The 17,812-nt window shown below is 39.5% G+C and overlaps 1 protein-coding gene across 1 annotated transcript; it reads left to right on the top strand.

Moving 5' to 3' along the window:
* The first annotated feature begins 3,792 nt into the window (after positions 1-3,792).
* On the top strand, positions 3,793-9,976 carry LOC102238372 (relaxin-3 receptor 1-like). Its single transcript, XM_005797159.2, has 3 exons — positions 3,793-4,273; positions 4,389-4,832; positions 7,204-9,976. The coding sequence occupies exons 1-3, from the start codon at positions 4,073-4,075 to the stop codon at positions 7,816-7,818; spliced, it is 1,260 nt and encodes a 419-aa protein (XP_005797216.1). The 5' UTR covers positions 3,793-4,072; the 3' UTR covers positions 7,819-9,976.
* The last annotated feature ends 7,836 nt before the right edge of the window (positions 9,977-17,812 follow it).

Here is a 17,812-nt window from a genome sequence, read left to right as displayed (position 1 = left end):
GTTCCTTGGTCTTAAATACTAACACTGCACGTCCCCTAAAGGCTGTTGGTTCACTGGCCTTCACAAAAAGTACTGACACACACTCAGTTGGACTCCTAATGAGAGTACAGAAATATTAACATGTAACACCCACTCTAAACTCGCTCCAATGGCTCTCTATCACTGTAAGATCCGAGCCTTTCTGACTCATCAGTGCAGCCGTGGAAATGCCCCTCCCTGTCTACAACCTCAACACGTTCCCTGCCTTCCACATGGACTCCTTCACAGCAGAACAAAACTACACACAATGCAGAAAACATTTATTTTAATTTAAGTTGTAAATGTATTTACAGTATTTATAGTTTTATGCTACTGTTTCTAAGAATTTGTAGCACCTTCAGATTTGATCTAAAAATATATATGGTATAATAAGAAAAACAAATTTTTGTTAATGTTATTATTCAGCAGACTGTTGCTTGCACTGGATTTTGTTAAGTGGTATCAGAGTTAGGGGGCAAAAATACATGACATAATTTTCCTTCCACTTGATAATTATGCTATTATTACTCTGGGTCAAACTACATAATCCCCCCCTAAAAAAAAAAAACAACTTACATGTTAGCTTGAGGATGATCTTCACTGCTTACGCCAAAATTCAGGCAGAAATAGACAGGAAAGAAAACATTTGCTTTGCAGCTCCCGCGTCTTACAACAAGTGATGGATACTGTGAAGATGCATCTGCAGACTGTTTGTGGTTCAGCAGTCACGTCCAAAGGACTTGGAGCATGTTCAAGCACCAAACACTTCTAGCATCAGCTGTCAGCGAAACCTCAGTCCTCCCAGTTATTATCTCGAGTGGGCTCTCTGTGCGTGCTACACAAAGAACAGATTTAGGAGATTTTTCTTTTTCAGCATCTCCTCACAACTGTGAATAATAGTTCAACTTCAGCTCCATCATAATCCATCTTGAATACTGTTTGATATTCTCCAAGAACACTGGACAAAATGTTTGGAAAAAGGCTGCACCAAGTGTGTTGTGTGTTGTCTAGAGTCTCACATTTGTGCACAGCTAATTATGATATTTTTGTTAACTTCTAATGATGTGTTTAATTAAGTAAGAGAAACAAAAAACATAAGATCTTACAAATGTAAGAGTTTTTTTGTCCATAATCAGGCTTTGCTGTGCTCTGGGCATCCAGGATCTCAGTATGTCTAAAGCGTTTCTGTAACAGTCCAGAACGAGTGCAGTGGCTCAAGGCGAGAGCTGCTAGGGTGCATTTAACAATTTAAGAAAAGAGGGATTTCAGCAAATCTAAACCAAAACTGCAAGTACGCTGCACAGCCTGGAGTCTGAAATGAATTATTGATCACACAACTTTAAACAATGTGTTCCTGTGTATTAATGGAAAGTTCAGAATCTGTGGGTAGAAATTCAAACAGAATCCGATTGTATCAGTTTTGAGCTGAGGTGCTGCTGCTGCCAGAAGAGAGAAAGAGAAAAAAAGAGGCCAGAGGTGGGAAAAGATCATTCCGGGTATAAATGTTGCAAAGTTTGACCATCTAGAGGGTTTATGAGCTTTTGAATAAATACATTTCACAACATAAAATAGTTGAACATAACTATATAACATTAATAAGTTAAACCTGTAATTTAACAAAAATATTTTGACATCAGAGAAATGGACACAGTGAGCTATGTGATTTTGCATTTTCTGCTTTCCATTCAGTTTAAAGGGGTGGTGACCTTTAAAGGTCTTGTATTTTTTTGATAAGGTGACATTAAATATGAAATTCTAGAGCTGGTTCAAAAAACAAACCGTAAATCTTGGATTAGTAGATACTATCGGTGCTGTGGTGGATGCTAGAAAAAGACCCCAGAATCAAATCCCATATAAGACCCTTGTAATCTTGTGGCGGCTCTGCATTTAGCAAACTTTCAGAAAACAATCTTCAGGGGACGTTTAAAGTCGAAGCTGAACAACTTCAGGAAGTAATTTGGAGAGTCTCTAGGAATATTTCTAAAAGAAAATAGTCTGTCAAAAGTTCTATTTTTCTTTTACCGCCAGAGGTAGAAATTGGTGTTTGACAATGGAAGAAAAAAAAAAACTGAATTGAAATAAAAAATATTCTGTTTTCTCTTTACCTTTCTGAAAGTGTGTCCACATTGTTGAGCTTTTTCTGATGACGAATATAGATTAAAGTGACAATTAAATGATGGCGTTTAAAGGGTTTTTTTTTCTTGTCCTCCTTCATTTTGATTTCATCTTTATCACAAGTTTTTGCCAGAATGTGCTCGACCGAGCAAGAACACTGAAGAGCAAGCTGGCTTTTATGATCCTTGCCAGGAAGCCCATTGCAGTGTCTGTTCGACACAAAGAAGGAAGGCGGAAATCTGCTCGAATAAAAGCCTGCGAGTCCGCTTCGGTGTGACAGAAGAGCTGTAGTTCAACTCCAAGCACCAATGTTTGCAAAACAAACAAAGAAAATCATCTCGCTTTTATTTTCCCTCATTTTGAGCAGCAACATAACGAGTTGAGAGAGAGGCGCTGCGTTTAAGATTCTTCCCCAGCTCTACTACTTAATTGCCTGTAAGAGTCTGATGAAAATGAAAGCCGACACCTTTAAGCACCTTGAAGAGCTGCTGCAGAATGTAAATGAACAGCTCCACAAGGAGGAGACGTTACCAGCCGAACGTACATCTCCAGCAGACTTGGTACTTGGTAAACATTCGATGAAAGCAAAAAACACATTATACATATTACTATAAATGTGTCCAAAGAGTTTAGGAGGAGAGCCTGTTATCAATAGCAGCTAAATGGCTGGAAAACCTCTCTAATATATGTATGAGAGATTGGTATGATTGAACCCACTGATTGTGAGATAATGACAGAATTTATTATTTAGATGCGTCTTAAGTCTCTCCTTGTCTCATTGCTTTTTCATTTGTATTCACAATCCTCCATGTTGAAACAACTCTAAAAAAAAATTCCAATGCCTTCAGTCATCTAGAGTCGACCTCTGGGTAATTTAATCTCAGTACAAAGCCAGCTGCTCTTTGAAGGTCTCAGAGTTTTGGGAGAGAACATTGGAGAACAAACAGCATGATGGAGACCAAGAAATGGAGCAGATATGTCAGGGACAAAATTGTGGAGATGTTCAAAGCATTGTTTGGTTATAAAACAATGTCCCAGCTTGGAACATGTCACAGACCACTGTTGCATTCGATGATAAAAGAACTAAAAAAATAGCCTAAACTAATAAGGAGAGTAATAATCAGACAATCAACTAAGATGCACAAGACAACTAGAAGCTGAAGAGATCCACAGCTCGAGTGGAACGAAGAAAGACATTGTCAAGAGGAAACCTTTAAAAAAGCTCAGTCAACATGTGGAAGGGGTTCAGTTCAGTCAGCTGGGATCCACTAGTTGTGGTTATTACGTTCACGGTCATATAAAATCTAAGTGAGACAGACAGAAGACTGGGTGTAAAATAATAATAATAATAATAATAATAATAATAGTAATGATGATAAAGACAAAATACTTCTCTTTTTCGATAATGAAGAAACAAGAATAAATAGCCCAGTAGTTGGTTTGTTTTTTTAATTAAAATAAAAATAAAAATTGATAACAGCGGGATGATGAAGCTTTTCTCCCTGCCCTCCCTGGTCCTGTGATGATAATAACAGTTAACGGCGCTGACTGAGCTGTGCGCACCCACAGTGCGCCGTCCAGCGGCAGAATGAGAGCCCGTCGACTATAAAAGCATCCAGTCCGGCGGCTTTGCTCTTCACATTCTCAGGATGAAGAGGCTGACGGATCGTGTCAGTATAGGCTGATGCATTTTCATATCCCCCTTATTTATTTTATTTTATTTTATTTTTTTTAATTATGGAAAGCTTAAGTTTCCATTTGGAGCACCGATAACATGTGAGCGGAGAGTTTTTGGAGACCATATAAGCAGGAGGAGGAAGATGGGGATTTTTTGTCTCCACACCTGTGCGGAGGTTACTCTAACACAGGAGAAGGCTGGAGACCTTTCTTAAAAAAAAAAAAAAAAAAAAAAAGTGAGTCTATATTTCTCTGCACAAGCATGCAGAGCAACAGCAGCTCCCTCGGACCCCCCACCGGGCTGAGTGAGTGCGGGGGGCAGGAGGAGGAGATATCCGAGCTGGTCAGCCCGACAGGAGCAGGCTCCAACCTCCCGATGTTTAACCTTTCACTCAACTGCTGGCTTCTCATCCTCTCCAAGGAGTCCTCCCTGGATCTGCATGGAGACAGCGCCAACCTGCCAGTAGGTTTACTCAAAAGGCAGTAATTGTGTACAGAGCAGAGCCTCTCAGTATTTGCATTAATAAAGTTTATGACAGAAGTTCAGATGCTGAAACGGTACTTTATGTTTGTGACAGGTGCGAGTCGTCATTGCTCTGGTCTACCTGGTGGTGTGCGTCCTGGGACTGGTGGGGAACCTCCTGGCGCTCTTCCTCCTACACTCCCGCCGCCGGGGCCACCACCACTCCGCCATCGACTGCTTCGTGATGAGCCTGACCATCACAGACCTCCAGTTCGTCCTGACCTTGCCCTTCTGGGCCGTGGACACTGTGCTGGACTTCCGCTGGCCCTTCGGCCGCGTCATGTGCAAGATCGTGAGCTCGGTCACCACCATGAACATGTACGCCAGCGTTTTCTTCCTCACGGCGATGAGCGTGACCCGGTACCACTCCCTGGTTACGTCCCTGAAGATGAGCAGCCCCAGGATCGCCACGGCCCGCGCCAAGTGGGTCAGTTCGGCCATTTGGGTGGTCTCTCTGGTGGCCACGCTGCCCCACGCTTTCTACTCCACCACCGTTCAGGTTAGCGCAATTGCACTGACTGCGTGGCCGATTTCTGTGACCGATTTTCTTTGGGCAATTTTGATTTTTTTTGAAGAAATCTAATATAAAAAGCTGTCTGGATGCACTAAGAATTAAATAGTCTTAGCAATACGAATATTTGCAGTAAGAAAAAAAAAATAAAGTTATGAACAGCAACACAAAGTTACAAAACAGTCAGAGCCGCCCAAGGTACAGGCAACTTCTTGGGCACCCAGGCCTCATGGGACCCCAGGCCCCCATCATTGCTTGAATTATAACGCAAACAATAGTTCCAGAATTTTAACATTTGTTTAACAAAGACAATACTACTAAATTAAATGTAGCAGTTTCAGCATAGATTGAATGTTTTAAGTTTTAACATTCAAATTTTACATTTAGAAGGAGTTAGCAAGTTTATTTTGTAAAAGTCCAAAGAATAATCTTCACGGTTTGATTGTTATGTTACCATACTTTGGATGCTATGAGTTTAATATCTGTGTTTCAGCTCCTTGTGTTCACATCTCAGCAAATAATAATTAATTATCAGTGATTTGTTTTAAGCTCAGCCAGTTGAACTTGGGCCTCCTCTCACAGATTTCACTAAATCTGCTTCAAAACACTGCTAGTGGTGCTGATGTTCTTAACTAACAGGAGGAGGGGAGCCTAAATAATATTCTCCGTAAGGCCCCATAAACCTTGGGTCAGCCCTGCAAGCAGTATATCGAAAACTTACAATAGTGTCTGCAGGTTTTGGTGGAGAAGGTATCGGTAACAGAAAAAAGAAACTACAAAAAAGAACCACAGCACATCCCAATAAGTCCTTTGCACACTTGTAGAAGTGCACCATATATTGCCAATTCAGTTTACAAAATCAATTCAAAAACAGGACGAGACTTTAAATTATCTGGAAATCAATAATGATAAAGCCAAAACCTCACCTCTAATCTGACCCTTGACCCTGAGCATGTCAGAGGCCACACCAAGCATGTTTCTCACCTTTCCCCAAAAAGAATTGCTGTGTTTTTAAGAAACTCATAAGAATGGCAAAGCACATTAATTCATTTTTTTTAAAACATATTACAATGTGGATAAGGCCTAAAAACCTCAAAGTCGATGCATTATTTAGATTTAATGACATTTTATTACATTTTAAAAATATATTTTCAACTCAATTCAATTATGAATGGCTTATTCATTTTTATCTGAATGAAAAAGCAATTCATTCAATTAAAATATGTAAGTAAATTAAGCCATAACTAAAAGCTTAAACTACTTTTGTTTGTCCTCAAAAGGTTTTGTCTTCATTTCAAACAACTGCTAACTATTAAATTCTGACCAAAATAATAAATCCCACCAATCATAAAATAATGGAGGAATTTAAACAAGACATGTTCAATAAAGAAAACATAGAACACCATGAGGAGAATCAAATGTTTTCACAAAAGAATTAAATGCAGCCTTTAAATGATATATTTTAAATCAAACTGGATGTTTTATTACATGTACCTATTAATCAGTTGCAGTTGTACAAGAAACTTTCATGGATAGGACACTAAACAGTTCCTTGTCTTTGGACGACACCATCATTGAGAGAAAAAGTTCAGATTTTAAGCTAAGTGTTCAATTTTTAAGTTATTCACTCGCTTATTGCAACTATACAAGAGCTTCAAGCAGCCTTTCCCTATTATAGGTAATCATTACTTGTTTATACTGGGTCCTGAGGAGATGTCACACTGTGTGTATGACGTAGAGAGCTACACAGCCCTGCAGCTAAACAAGATTTCAGTATAGTTTCAAAACAACGATTAAATGATCACAGAGCTGACATTTTAAACAGTCTTTAGTATCTTGGCAAACGGCACGGTTAACACGGCTGGTATTTCCAGCAGCACAAATTCAACAGCTCACTGGAACAAGTAAATCCAATATTTCCTGATTCAGCATGTTCCCTGGCAGACAGAATTGGACTCTTCGAATGATAACTTTGTTTTCATACATTTAGTTTCCTGTTATCAGCAGAAGTTTACCTGATGCTGCAGCCTAAACGAAGAGCCAACCTGCTTCAGTAGATGTTAGACGTTCCTGTCTAGAAGCTTCTGACAGCCCTTATTCTTCCTTTGACTTCATTTCTAAATACCTCTAACTGTGAGACTTCGTCTCACAAGAAGAACTTTCAACACTGAAAAGTGTTGCTTTATGTCATGTCCTGGTCATAGTTGTGTAAGGTGTATTGACAGAATGGAAACATCAGTCGATCCAAGATCAGATTTTTAGTCACCAGCGGATTTCTTAATGTATTTATAGTCTTAACCTTTAATCCCGAATTGCTTCCTATTTTGACGAGCATCTTCTCGTTCTGTTGTGTTCCCAGGTGTCTGCAGATGACGAGCTCTGCTTAGTTCGGTTTTCAGACTCTGACTCAGGTCACTGGGATCCCCAGGTTTTGCTTGGGCTCTACCAAACACAGAAGGTCCTTCTAGGCTTTGTAGTTCCCCTGATCATCATTTCCGTGTGCTACCTCCTCCTGCTGAGGTTCATCCTGAGCCGGCGCATCGTGGGCAGCTCGGTTGGCAACGGCAGCGGCACGGACAAGTCGGAGCACGAGAGAGGACGCCACCGCAAACGCTCCAAAGTTACTCGTTCCGTCACCATCGTAGTCCTGTCCTTCTTCATCTGCTGGCTGCCGAACCAGGCTCTCACCCTGTGGGGGGTGCTCATCAAGTTCGACCTTGTGCCCTTCAGTAAGGCCTTCTACAACGCCCAGGCTTATGCCTTTCCGCTGACTGTGTGTCTCGCCCATGCCAACAGCTGTCTCAACCCAGTGCTCTACTGCCTGATCCGAAAAGAGTACAGGGCCGGACTGAAGGAGCTCCTTCTGCGAGTTTCTCGTAACGCCCGGAACGTTCTTTCTCTGGCTCTGAGAGGAAGGAGAGTGGAGGAGGCACCTCCCAGCACGGTTGTGATGCACAAAGACATCAATATGTGATTTATTTTGTTGCTTAGACGATTGGGAAAGCTGTGATTACATTATTTTTGTTATAAAGAGGATATCTGAACAACAAACTAAACCTAATTTGTCAATAAGCCCTATTGACATAGTGTATTTTGTTAACTTTGGAGACAGCCAGGCTCTTTGTTTTCCCCAGCTTTCATCTCATCCTCCTCTGTTGGTGCTTGACATTTCAAATAGGTCTCATAGCAGCTTGTGAAACAATAACTGGTTTAATATTTAAGTTGGATAACTCAAGCTAAAAGTAGGCTTAGCGAGAGGGAAACAATCTGGTCTCAATTACGAAAGAAATGCCCAGCTAACGTATTTAAAGCTAATTGGCATCACCAGCGGAAATGTCATTACCAATCTTTTTCTTTTTGCAAGCCAGTGATGACTGACAACAAGTTATGCTTCCCTACAAACATTAAAGCAGCATGTTGCGGACATACAAACTGATAAAAAGCTTAAATGGACATCTAAATATTGCATTTGTCACCACTATTAACAGCTGACAAACAAAAAGACCTCAAAAATTGGCCTAAAATAATATAGGATTTTGATTTACTATCAGGGACAGAATTGAACAAAGATCTATGGGCTACATGGTAGACCTTATAGTTTTATGATTGCAGTATAATAATGGCCACTAGGGATGTCCTGATCAGGATTTCATTTATCCCTTGTACTGATTCAGGTAACGAATATGTGCCAAGACAGAGCTTCAGTCAGATACGTCATTAAAGTCATTTAAATGATTAAAAGAGTTATTAGCTTTAAAGCAGAGTGCGTGAACGAAAGACAACATTTCATCAGCACATATAAGGTCTGAAAAAGCACAGTGTGTTCATTCACATTGCATGTGCTGCAGTATCTTTCTTCCTGAAAGCCACAGATATTTTTTTTACCAACTAGGGTTTCTGGTGGATAGCGACAACAGAAAGCTAGCGACCAGCTAGGTTAGCTAATGATCTGATATTGCAGTAGGTCCCTTTCTTCACTTAATCACACCTCTCAATTAATATTTTACTGAAATATTAGGCTAACACTAACATGTTTACTCCCTATCTTGACATGACTTGTAGACAATTTAGGTAGAGACTTGAGTGTTGTTCCAGTTACACCTGTGACTAGCCTGTGTTATATTTTAAACACCATTATAAATGGAAAATACATTTTGACTTTCAAGGAAAACCAGTGTTTGTTATGTCAACAGAATCTACTGTACAGCCTGTAATATATTTTTGTGGATCATTCACACAAAACAACTTAATCACAGAAATGCAGGCTGATCTCGGGGCTGCCACATGGTAGATCAAGCACAAAATTGCCATATTTTTCTGGAATACAATTTAGCTATAAAACTGAATAAAGTGACAGATAAAGCTTTATCTCTGCTGTTGATTTACAGTAAGAACAAAAGATGAAATGATCAAACGCACAGTTTTCCGTTTTAAAGAAAACCAAATCCGGTGATTTAGAAACCACCTGCTTTGAAGCGACGTTTGATCAGTGTTTACTGATCCAGATTTATATAGTGTGAGTATCACACTATATGAATAAATTGTTTCACAAAATGTCATGAGACTTGACTTTGTCAGCACACAGAAATGTCCCTGTTATTATAACAATATTAATCCTATACGCCCAACAGAGCCACATTTTTTGGCGCATTGTAGCTCATAGTGTTGCTTATTTCTCCCCACAGTTATGTGATGAAATCTGAGCTGCTCCTTGTTGGATTTAATGTTCTTCTTTGTAAAGAAAAAAAAAAGTAAAGAAACAAAAACAGATCTGCTAAAAAAAAACCATCAGGATAATGATATGATACCCTCTCTCTCCAACAGTTTTGCTTGAAGTCACATGGACAGAAAACCACCTTTTCTGGTGTTTTCTTTTCTAGCTGTTATTATTTTGACTAAATTCACATCCATTTCACCCCTTTAGAACAGTCGTGAAATAGTTGAATTTCAGTGACCCACTCCGCCACTCCCTTGTGCAGTGAAACAACAACTCCTGGTCGGCTGCCAATCTGTGTTTCACACTGCCGTTCATAACTGTCGTTGTCGTCGGCTCTGTTGTATCGATGTGAATAGTTTGGTGAATTTACGTATGTCCTGTGGCATTAAATAAAGCGAACGGACAAAAGAGTTAACGGACGTTTCGACAAAGTTAATCTCCCCTGCAGCCACAACAGCCTCACAGCGACAAGCTAAATGAGTCACTTGCACAAAAGCCGTTCCACATTTTGCCCTTTTGCAACCTTTAAAATTTCAACACGGATAACCTTCTTGCGGTCACGCTGCAGATGAGTAAAGCTCCTGACGTGGCGCAGGCTCTGTGACAGCTCAGCCATTGTGTGCCAATCTGGAGCTGATTACTTCTCCAGTCCGAATCACAGATTTCCTCATATATATATTCTCTTTTGTCTCTGGTGTTGCTAAGAAGAAGAGTGGGGTCTCCAAGGAAACGTCCAGAATTATAAGACACAAAACAATAAAAAGTGAAGTGTTAAAGTACAAATCTGATTAAAATTGCAACCCTCTCCAACACAACGTGCGATCGGAAAAACAGGCAGAGGTGTGCATAAATGAGTACAAATTAAGTGAGGCGGTGAATTCAGCGCATCCTCTCACACATTACTGGTCGTCTCAGGGCTAATTCATGCAAATCAACAAAGGCCTGACAAAGCCAAGGGCAATCTCACGTGTACCAAGTAATTGGTTGTCAACTACAAAGAGCAATTCTAATAGCAAGAGTTGAAAAAGCACTTGAAGAAACTCTATTGAGTAGTCACATCTGAGATGCACGTTCAGCCTGGATTGTTCAAGGTTTGAAACAATCAGGCTGAAGGTGCTTGTTCCTCAAGAGGACGCGGTTAAATGGGATGAGCATGAATGATCAAATGGGTCAATGTCAGCCACACTTCTCACAGCAGGAGTGACAACAAGCAGGTGGAGCTGCTACTGAAGAAAAATGTATGTTTAAATACATCAGGACAACTGTTCCTTTGTCCAAGAAAGCTTATGTATATATGGAAAAAAAAAAAATCTAATCCTTGGTTCAGCCTTGTGGAGCTTACATGGAGACTTTAAATGCAATCAAATCCAAAGGCGACGTGAAAACTGATTTCTACAGACTGAATATATTCTGTACACCCTGAAACTCAGCGTGGAATCAGTTTAATCAGAGGAAAAGCAGCCAGGTCAAGAGTGAGCACTCACAGTTCAACACAAGGAGGAAGAATGTGCCGTACGAGAGCATGGGTAGTTCTTGCACAAATCTTTAGATCATGGATATAATGTTAGATTGTTTTTGAATTGTTATTATGCACTTTGTTCATTCTTTTTCCATGTTGGAATGATGGTACAGCGAGCAACCTGTAGGAAATTTGTTGGAATGACCAAGAAGCCTGTCGTGCACTGGAGCCACCAGAAAACCAGTGTCCTTGTTCACTCTGTAGTGAGTTTTAACATCAACCTGAGCTGAAGGAGTGCCCCTAATAAAGCACCAAAAGCACACGTATTTAATCTGCAGTCATCCACGCACAGAAACCCAATGACCTCCTGGAGCAAAGTTTTATCAGAAGATGGAAAGATTGAGCAATTTGAGCAGAACAACAGGAAGACTCTTCAGAGGAGTCAAGGTGAAGCTTTCAAACAGGCAACTTTATCTGCACAGCACCGCTCACACATATCAAAGTGATGAACAGAAAACTAAAGGAACAAAGAAAAAAGGAAAACACATTAAAGACAAAATATTTTTAAGCGTAAGAACGTAAGTGCGTTCTGACGCTTGAAGTGCGTAAGGACACACGTTAAGCATCCTGTAAAAAAAAAAGAGAGAGTTTATGATTTAAGGCGTAAACAAAAGACTAAGACAAAGTAGAAACACACAAAAAACAATTAAATAACTTTATGGAGTAGCTGCAGTTAAGAGTAGTCTTTTCAGCTCCATTCTTCTATTCTTTGACAAACACGGAGCAAACATGTTGAAGGTCTGATTAAAATGGGATTTATTCTCCTCATGTTGGTCAGGACTATAGTGGCAGTGGTTGCACTCACCTGATTGGCTTTTACATGTGCAAAAACAAAAGACTCTTCTGCATCAAACCGGAGGAGCAACAACCCATGTAAAAGGCCGCTCCATGTCACTTGGCTGAAAAATTTGAAGGACCTCGTCTAATTGTGACTAGAAGAGCAATCAAGCGTGAGCTCAGCATGCAAGAGGAACATTTAAGCAAGTATTAGTCAGCGTGTTTGCAGCTATTTGAGTTTGCAAGTATTGTTTTCACCCTGAATTACTTTAAAAATCCACAATAAATTCAAACTTGCATCTTGCATTAAAAATTAGGGATGCTGTTTGTCTAAACATCAGTCAACCTTGAAATAAAACCACATCAGATAAATAACCTGAAGAGTAAAATTAGCCTGATATATATATATATCAATATATTATTGATATTATTATATCAATTATAGGTATACGTAAAGTTTTAGTTTTTTTAATATGTGGAACTCAAAGAATGCATTGGTTCTAAGAACAAAAGGCTAAGTCATGGATCTTGCAGGTAAACTCTGAACTTTGGTTCATTTTCTGCAGGAAAACTACAGGAGCATCTCATGAAAGGAATACCGAGACCATTTAAAGTTGGGTTCACAAGCCCCCGAGGCAAGATAAGCTCAGAAAAAGCTCACATAACTCACACAAAACAAGCCAAGATCATCAAAGACCTTTAAAAAGACAAAAAAAAAATGACATGAACAAAGAAAAAAAAGAGCCATTTACTGCAAACAGACATGAAAGAACACAAAAGACAAAAAGACATCAATGAGTCACACAGCAAGAAAAATGAAGATAAAAAAAGGGAGGCACCGAGGGACACAAAACAACCACCAGGGGACCTAAAATGCTTCGAGGCAACACAACCCCCCAACCAAAAAAAAAAAAACAAAAACGGGGAGCACAAGCAGATGCAAAATAGCTACAAAGAGATTGAAAACACATTAACGTTGTTTAAAATCGACGTGGTTCTCCTCGGGTTCAGGAGTGTATCAGGGAGGACGAGGCGTCTCATAATCTGCCCACAGAGCTCGAAGACATGTTTTAATAATATGGATCGGGAGTCGACACCTAACAGGGATTTCACACTTCAAATGGTGACTATTTTGTGCAAATCTTTGTCAGAGCTTCCTCAGCTTTTCAGGGGCTTTCAGCATCATTTCACAGGATTCATCATTAAGCGCGCCTGGCGCAGGTTCTCTCACCGGGAGCTCAGGCTCTCATGTCTTCACCAAGGCGAGGGTTTTACCTTCCTACCAACGAAAAAAAAAACTGTGGAAATTACGCACATGTGAAACATCGCTTCCAGTGTTTAAGTAAAGTAATAAATTTTTTAAATGTGTAGAGATGATTCAAATATATACTATTGAAAGCCTGGCAACACCAAAATGAATCTTTTAAATATTATTTTTACTTACACAACCCTGGATGTATGATAAATATTCACAATTGCACTGTGCTACAGAAGCCTTTTTATTCAAACCAGCGACTCTTTCTAATGGGTCAGAGATATAAAAACAGACGGGCCAAGAAGAGCAACAATCAGAGATGCAGTAAAAAGATTCATCTCAATTTTGGAGGAGCTGCAGAGATCTAGAGCTCAGGTGGGAGAATCCGTTTAAGGGAAATTGTTTAGCTGGCTGTGCACTCTGCAAATCTACCTTAATGGAAGAGCGGTCTGACGAAGAAAGAAAAACAAACATTAAAAAACAGTCCTGTTTGCTATAACCCGTACAAAAACACAACTCATCATCATTATGAAATATGACGGCATGATGTGGGAATCATTTTCTTCAGCATACGGAAGAAAAAGGAAGAAGTATGGAGCTAAATAGAGGCTGCAAAAGACCTGAGACTGGAGGCAAAAGTTCACCTCGCAGCAGGACAACAAGTCTGAACATACAGCCAGATCTATAATGCAACATTTTGGATTAAATTACAGTTGCAATGACCCGATCCAAATGAAACACTTGTGCCAACACATTGCTTATCTAAACTACCTCCAGATAAGCAAAGTTGACCTAGATACAGCCTCAAAACTCTTGCCGTTGTAACTGCACCAACCACAGGTAAATAAATAACGCACTATTTGTGTTTATTATATATAAACTGAAAACAACAGTTCACACTCACAGACTTGTATAACCTTGCATTCACACCAAATGCCAATAAAATACATTGAAGTTCAAGAGGCAGAGATACTTTTTTTTTTTTCTTCCAAGGTTTCCACATTTTTCAAAACCTGTTCTTGTTTAGCGTGGCTGTACGAGAAAGGTTTCTTCAGCATAAATAAAACAGGAGCTCAGGCGTGGATGTGAATCTCAATGCACTCTTTTGCAGCTGCATTGTGACTCAATAATGTTACAAAAAAAAAAGTACTGTCCATGTCCTGTTAAGAGCGTCTGACACGTTATTATTAAAACAGCTGTTATTGGCGCAGATAGAAGCTCCAGACAAGCAAATAAAAGCTCATCTGATCTAAATAGACGGCTGCAGCTTGTAATTTCAGGCAGCTAAAAGTTGGAGGAGCAAGAAGCAGGAGCAGCTGCATTTTGTCGCTTCTGCCTCTATTTATGAGTTGATTACAGCAGATTGTCTTCTACGCAGATGACACTCGTCTTTCTGCGTTCTGGTTCTCAGGCGGAGCTCTTCTTTTGGAGAAGTAAATAATCTTATGCGGTTCATACTGAGTGTCTGAACTTTCCTTCCCATCTCATTACAATTCCCCCCGCAGTTCATTCGGTTTGATGTTAAAGCAGAAATATAATTCGGAGAATCCGGGGCTGCTGCTGCTGCGGCATCTATCTGACAAGAAAGCTGTTTAATTTCTTTTGATTTTGAGACTTTGAGGTTCGGTTTGCTGGTTTATCCTCGACTCACCAGACAGGACTTCTTGATGCTGTGTAATTCCAGTCGGCGGGTATCCAGACATGGGCAAAGATAAGAGGAAGTGTTAGAAATTAGGATGGAGACATTATCGGAGGATTCGCTGACAAAACAGGCCGCTTTGAAGATGGAATGATTTTGTTTCCCATGTTGGATGTTAATTTTAAGTAGAGCACTTTTAAAATCAGGTTATTTTTTAGAGGATATTTATTTTCTGTGTTTTTCTCCTCCTGTTTTTTCTTCATCCCCCCTCCCCTTATTTGACAGCAATTGCAACCCCTACACTCCTCATTGGAGACTTTCTCCTTCTCTTGGACATTGAATGGGGGGAGATGATCTGTAAACAGGCCTCTTGCTCTGGGTCTGGCTCTGCTCGCCTCGTTGTGGCAGCCAAGAATCTTTCTTTATCGGGGCTTTTTGTGACCTCGCCGAATCTGTTTGCATTTCTCACATGCCTCGAAAGCATTTCCAGTAATGACATTAAAAACTGTTCACACAAAGCACATGCCACCACTCTCTGCCTCAGCAGGGTTCGCGCTAAATGTTTAATGAGCTGCGCTGCTGCTTTCTTTCTTCCACACAAAATGCTTTGATTCGCAGCAGAGGAGAATTCAAGCTTAGTGCGAGACGAGAGCCAGAGATCTTTGATGAACTTTTAGTTTGTTTGATAAAACTCCAGAAGCTCCAGAGAGAGACAGAAAGGCCACAACTTGCTTATTGTCTGACCAGCAGACTCTGAATTGAAGCCTCTTCCGGTGTATTTATAGCCTCACGTTTAAATCTTCACAAATTTGATGCTGATTTTCAGCTTCTTGCTTCTTTGAGTCGTTGACTGTGACCTGCTGTCTTTTGTTTTCTCAGATATTTCGGAATAACGGCACACTTTCTTTCTTTTTCATTGTGCCCTGTAAAGGTTCACATTTGTCTCATTGTCACATCAGCCAAATATAAATGTGACTCAATTTTGTTGTATATAAGTAGAACATAATTGTAAAGTGCAGAAAATGATACATGATTTTCAGGTTTTTTCTTCTTTTTATAAAATGCAGTGGAATTTCTTCTTTTTTTTTAGCCAACCAGAATCAATACCGTATAGAGCCACGTTTTTCCTGCAAATAAACCAGCACATCTGTTTCAGAATGTTCTACAAGGTCTGACAATCTAGACACCAACCTTTTTTTTGTTTTGTAAATCTGCTTTGGTTTAAACCAATCTATCGCAGCTCTTGCTGTATGTTTACAGTGGTGGACCGCTGCCATAGATCTTAGGTTTTCTGCAGAATTTAACAAGTTTTCTTCAAGAATTTTCCTGTATTTAGTTCCATCCATCTTGATAGATACCCGATACCTCATACCGCTGTCTTTTCCAGTTGGTTTTTGGTGTTCAGAGTTCATCTTTGCTGTTTCTGGTAATTCATCAGATGACACCAGACTATCTGCAGGTCTTCTCCCTTTCAAAAGGCAAATGTGATAAGAATAAAATGTGCACAGTTTGAATCATGACTATAATGCAAACATCAACGTTCTCTTTATGTCACCAACACGTCTCTCCGTACTATTCAAGCTACGAAAACTGTAAAAATTACAGATCATCTTTTCAAATTTTATGTTTACTGTAACACTGTGATGTCCAGGCATTTTTATTTGACCAAGAATTGGAAGCACATTTGGACAGAAGTTTTATATATACAGTATATATATATATATATATTTTTTTTTACATTTTTAAAACAAATGTTTGCGCTCAACAATAGACTCAAAGATATTATTTTAATTAAAATCAACAAAATAGTGGAATTGTAAATCTGTAAGTTATTATAGGAACAGAGCACAACAAAGGTCTTCAGACAGTCCCACTATTTCTGCATTTTTCTTATTTGAGAAGTAAAACTTGCTTTTGAGAAAAAAGCAGGTCGGTGTTTGTGGTTCTAGTTGCTCCAAAATTAAGATGAATGCAGAAAACCTTGTGAATGAAAAGGAATCGAATTTTTTGTGCCTAATATTTTTTAAAGGATACATTATTTATCTGTAAAAGATTTTGCCACAGAAGATGAAAAAGTGTATGTCAGTATAAATTAAAACTGTAGCACGCAGGTTGAATAAGGTTTTAACTGGATTACGTTGTGGGAAATGTGGAGCGTTGCTTCCAACAAATTACTTCTGCACAAAGGGAGAAAACAACCCTGATCATTTGGGTTATTCTGAACTGGAGAATTGTTGATGCTCATTAGGGTGAAAAACATTACAAATCTTTCTCTAATGACTCCCACCCACCAATCTGCCCAAAAAACAAACAAACAAAAAAAAAGGAAGTGTCGGTTCAAGCGTGTTTCTCAGAGCGAGCCAATGAACTCAAAGCAACTGATATGAAAAACTAAAGGTCTCACTTGTATCGACGGATGTCAGTGTTCATGAGGCCATCAAGAGGAAACCGCTGAGAAAGAGTTGTGGAAGGACTTGAAGCGAGAAGCTCAAGTGAGGAAACTGAACAAGTTTAATCTGTCCTGTATGGCTGAATGGGCTGAAGTTCCTTCAAGCAGAAATGAGGCTGAGGTTATTTTCTGCACAGGGGGGATCAGACTGACATACTGAAGTCAAAGGTTCACAAAGTTTTCATCATCATGGTCATAACAACTAACACTGAGCACCAGAGTCCTGAATGACTAAATGTCAAAGAAATGGCTTTTCTTAAACGATCATAAATATCTAAGAACAATTTGCTTAAGGAAAACCCAAAAGAGCAAGAGTCTCAGCGTCCCAGAGTGTAAAGAACAAGTCCAGAAGGAAAGAGAAAATATATAGTACAAAAATAAAACTGTCCTAATAGTTTAAAATTCATATTTGGCTTTCAGCAAACGTTATCTGTAATTAGGTATTACTGTGCAAAAGTTTAAGTCAGTCTAATTATTAGTTTATAAGGAGCCAAATTTTCCAGTTATGGTTCAAAGTGGTCCTGGTGGTAATTCTTCAGGCTTTCTGAAGATACATTGTTGTTTTTTTGTCCATTATGAATAAAAAAGGTGCTGAAACCCAAAGGATGAGCC

This window comes from Xiphophorus maculatus, chromosome 6, assembly GCF_002775205.1.
Source record: "Xiphophorus maculatus strain JP 163 A chromosome 6, X_maculatus-5.0-male, whole genome shotgun sequence".
NCBI classification, from domain to species: Eukaryota; Metazoa; Chordata; class Actinopteri; order Cyprinodontiformes; family Poeciliidae; genus Xiphophorus; species Xiphophorus maculatus.
Note: the sequence above shows the minus strand (reverse complement) of the source record. Positions and strands in the feature narration are given on the sequence as shown.

Excerpts from the sequence above, each read along its gene's own strand:
- LOC102238372 (XM_005797159.2), top strand. The coding sequence starts at position 4,073 with ATGCAGAGCAACAGCAGCTCCCTCGGACCCCCCACCGGGCTGAGTGAG. Across the intron at positions 4,274-4,388 it reads GAGACAGCGCCAACCTGCCA|GTGCGAGTCGTCATTGCTCT; the intron begins GTAGGTTTACTC and ends TGTTTGTGACAG. Across the intron at positions 4,833-7,203 it reads TCTACTCCACCACCGTTCAG|GTGTCTGCAGATGACGAGCT; the intron begins GTTAGCGCAATT and ends TTGTGTTCCCAG.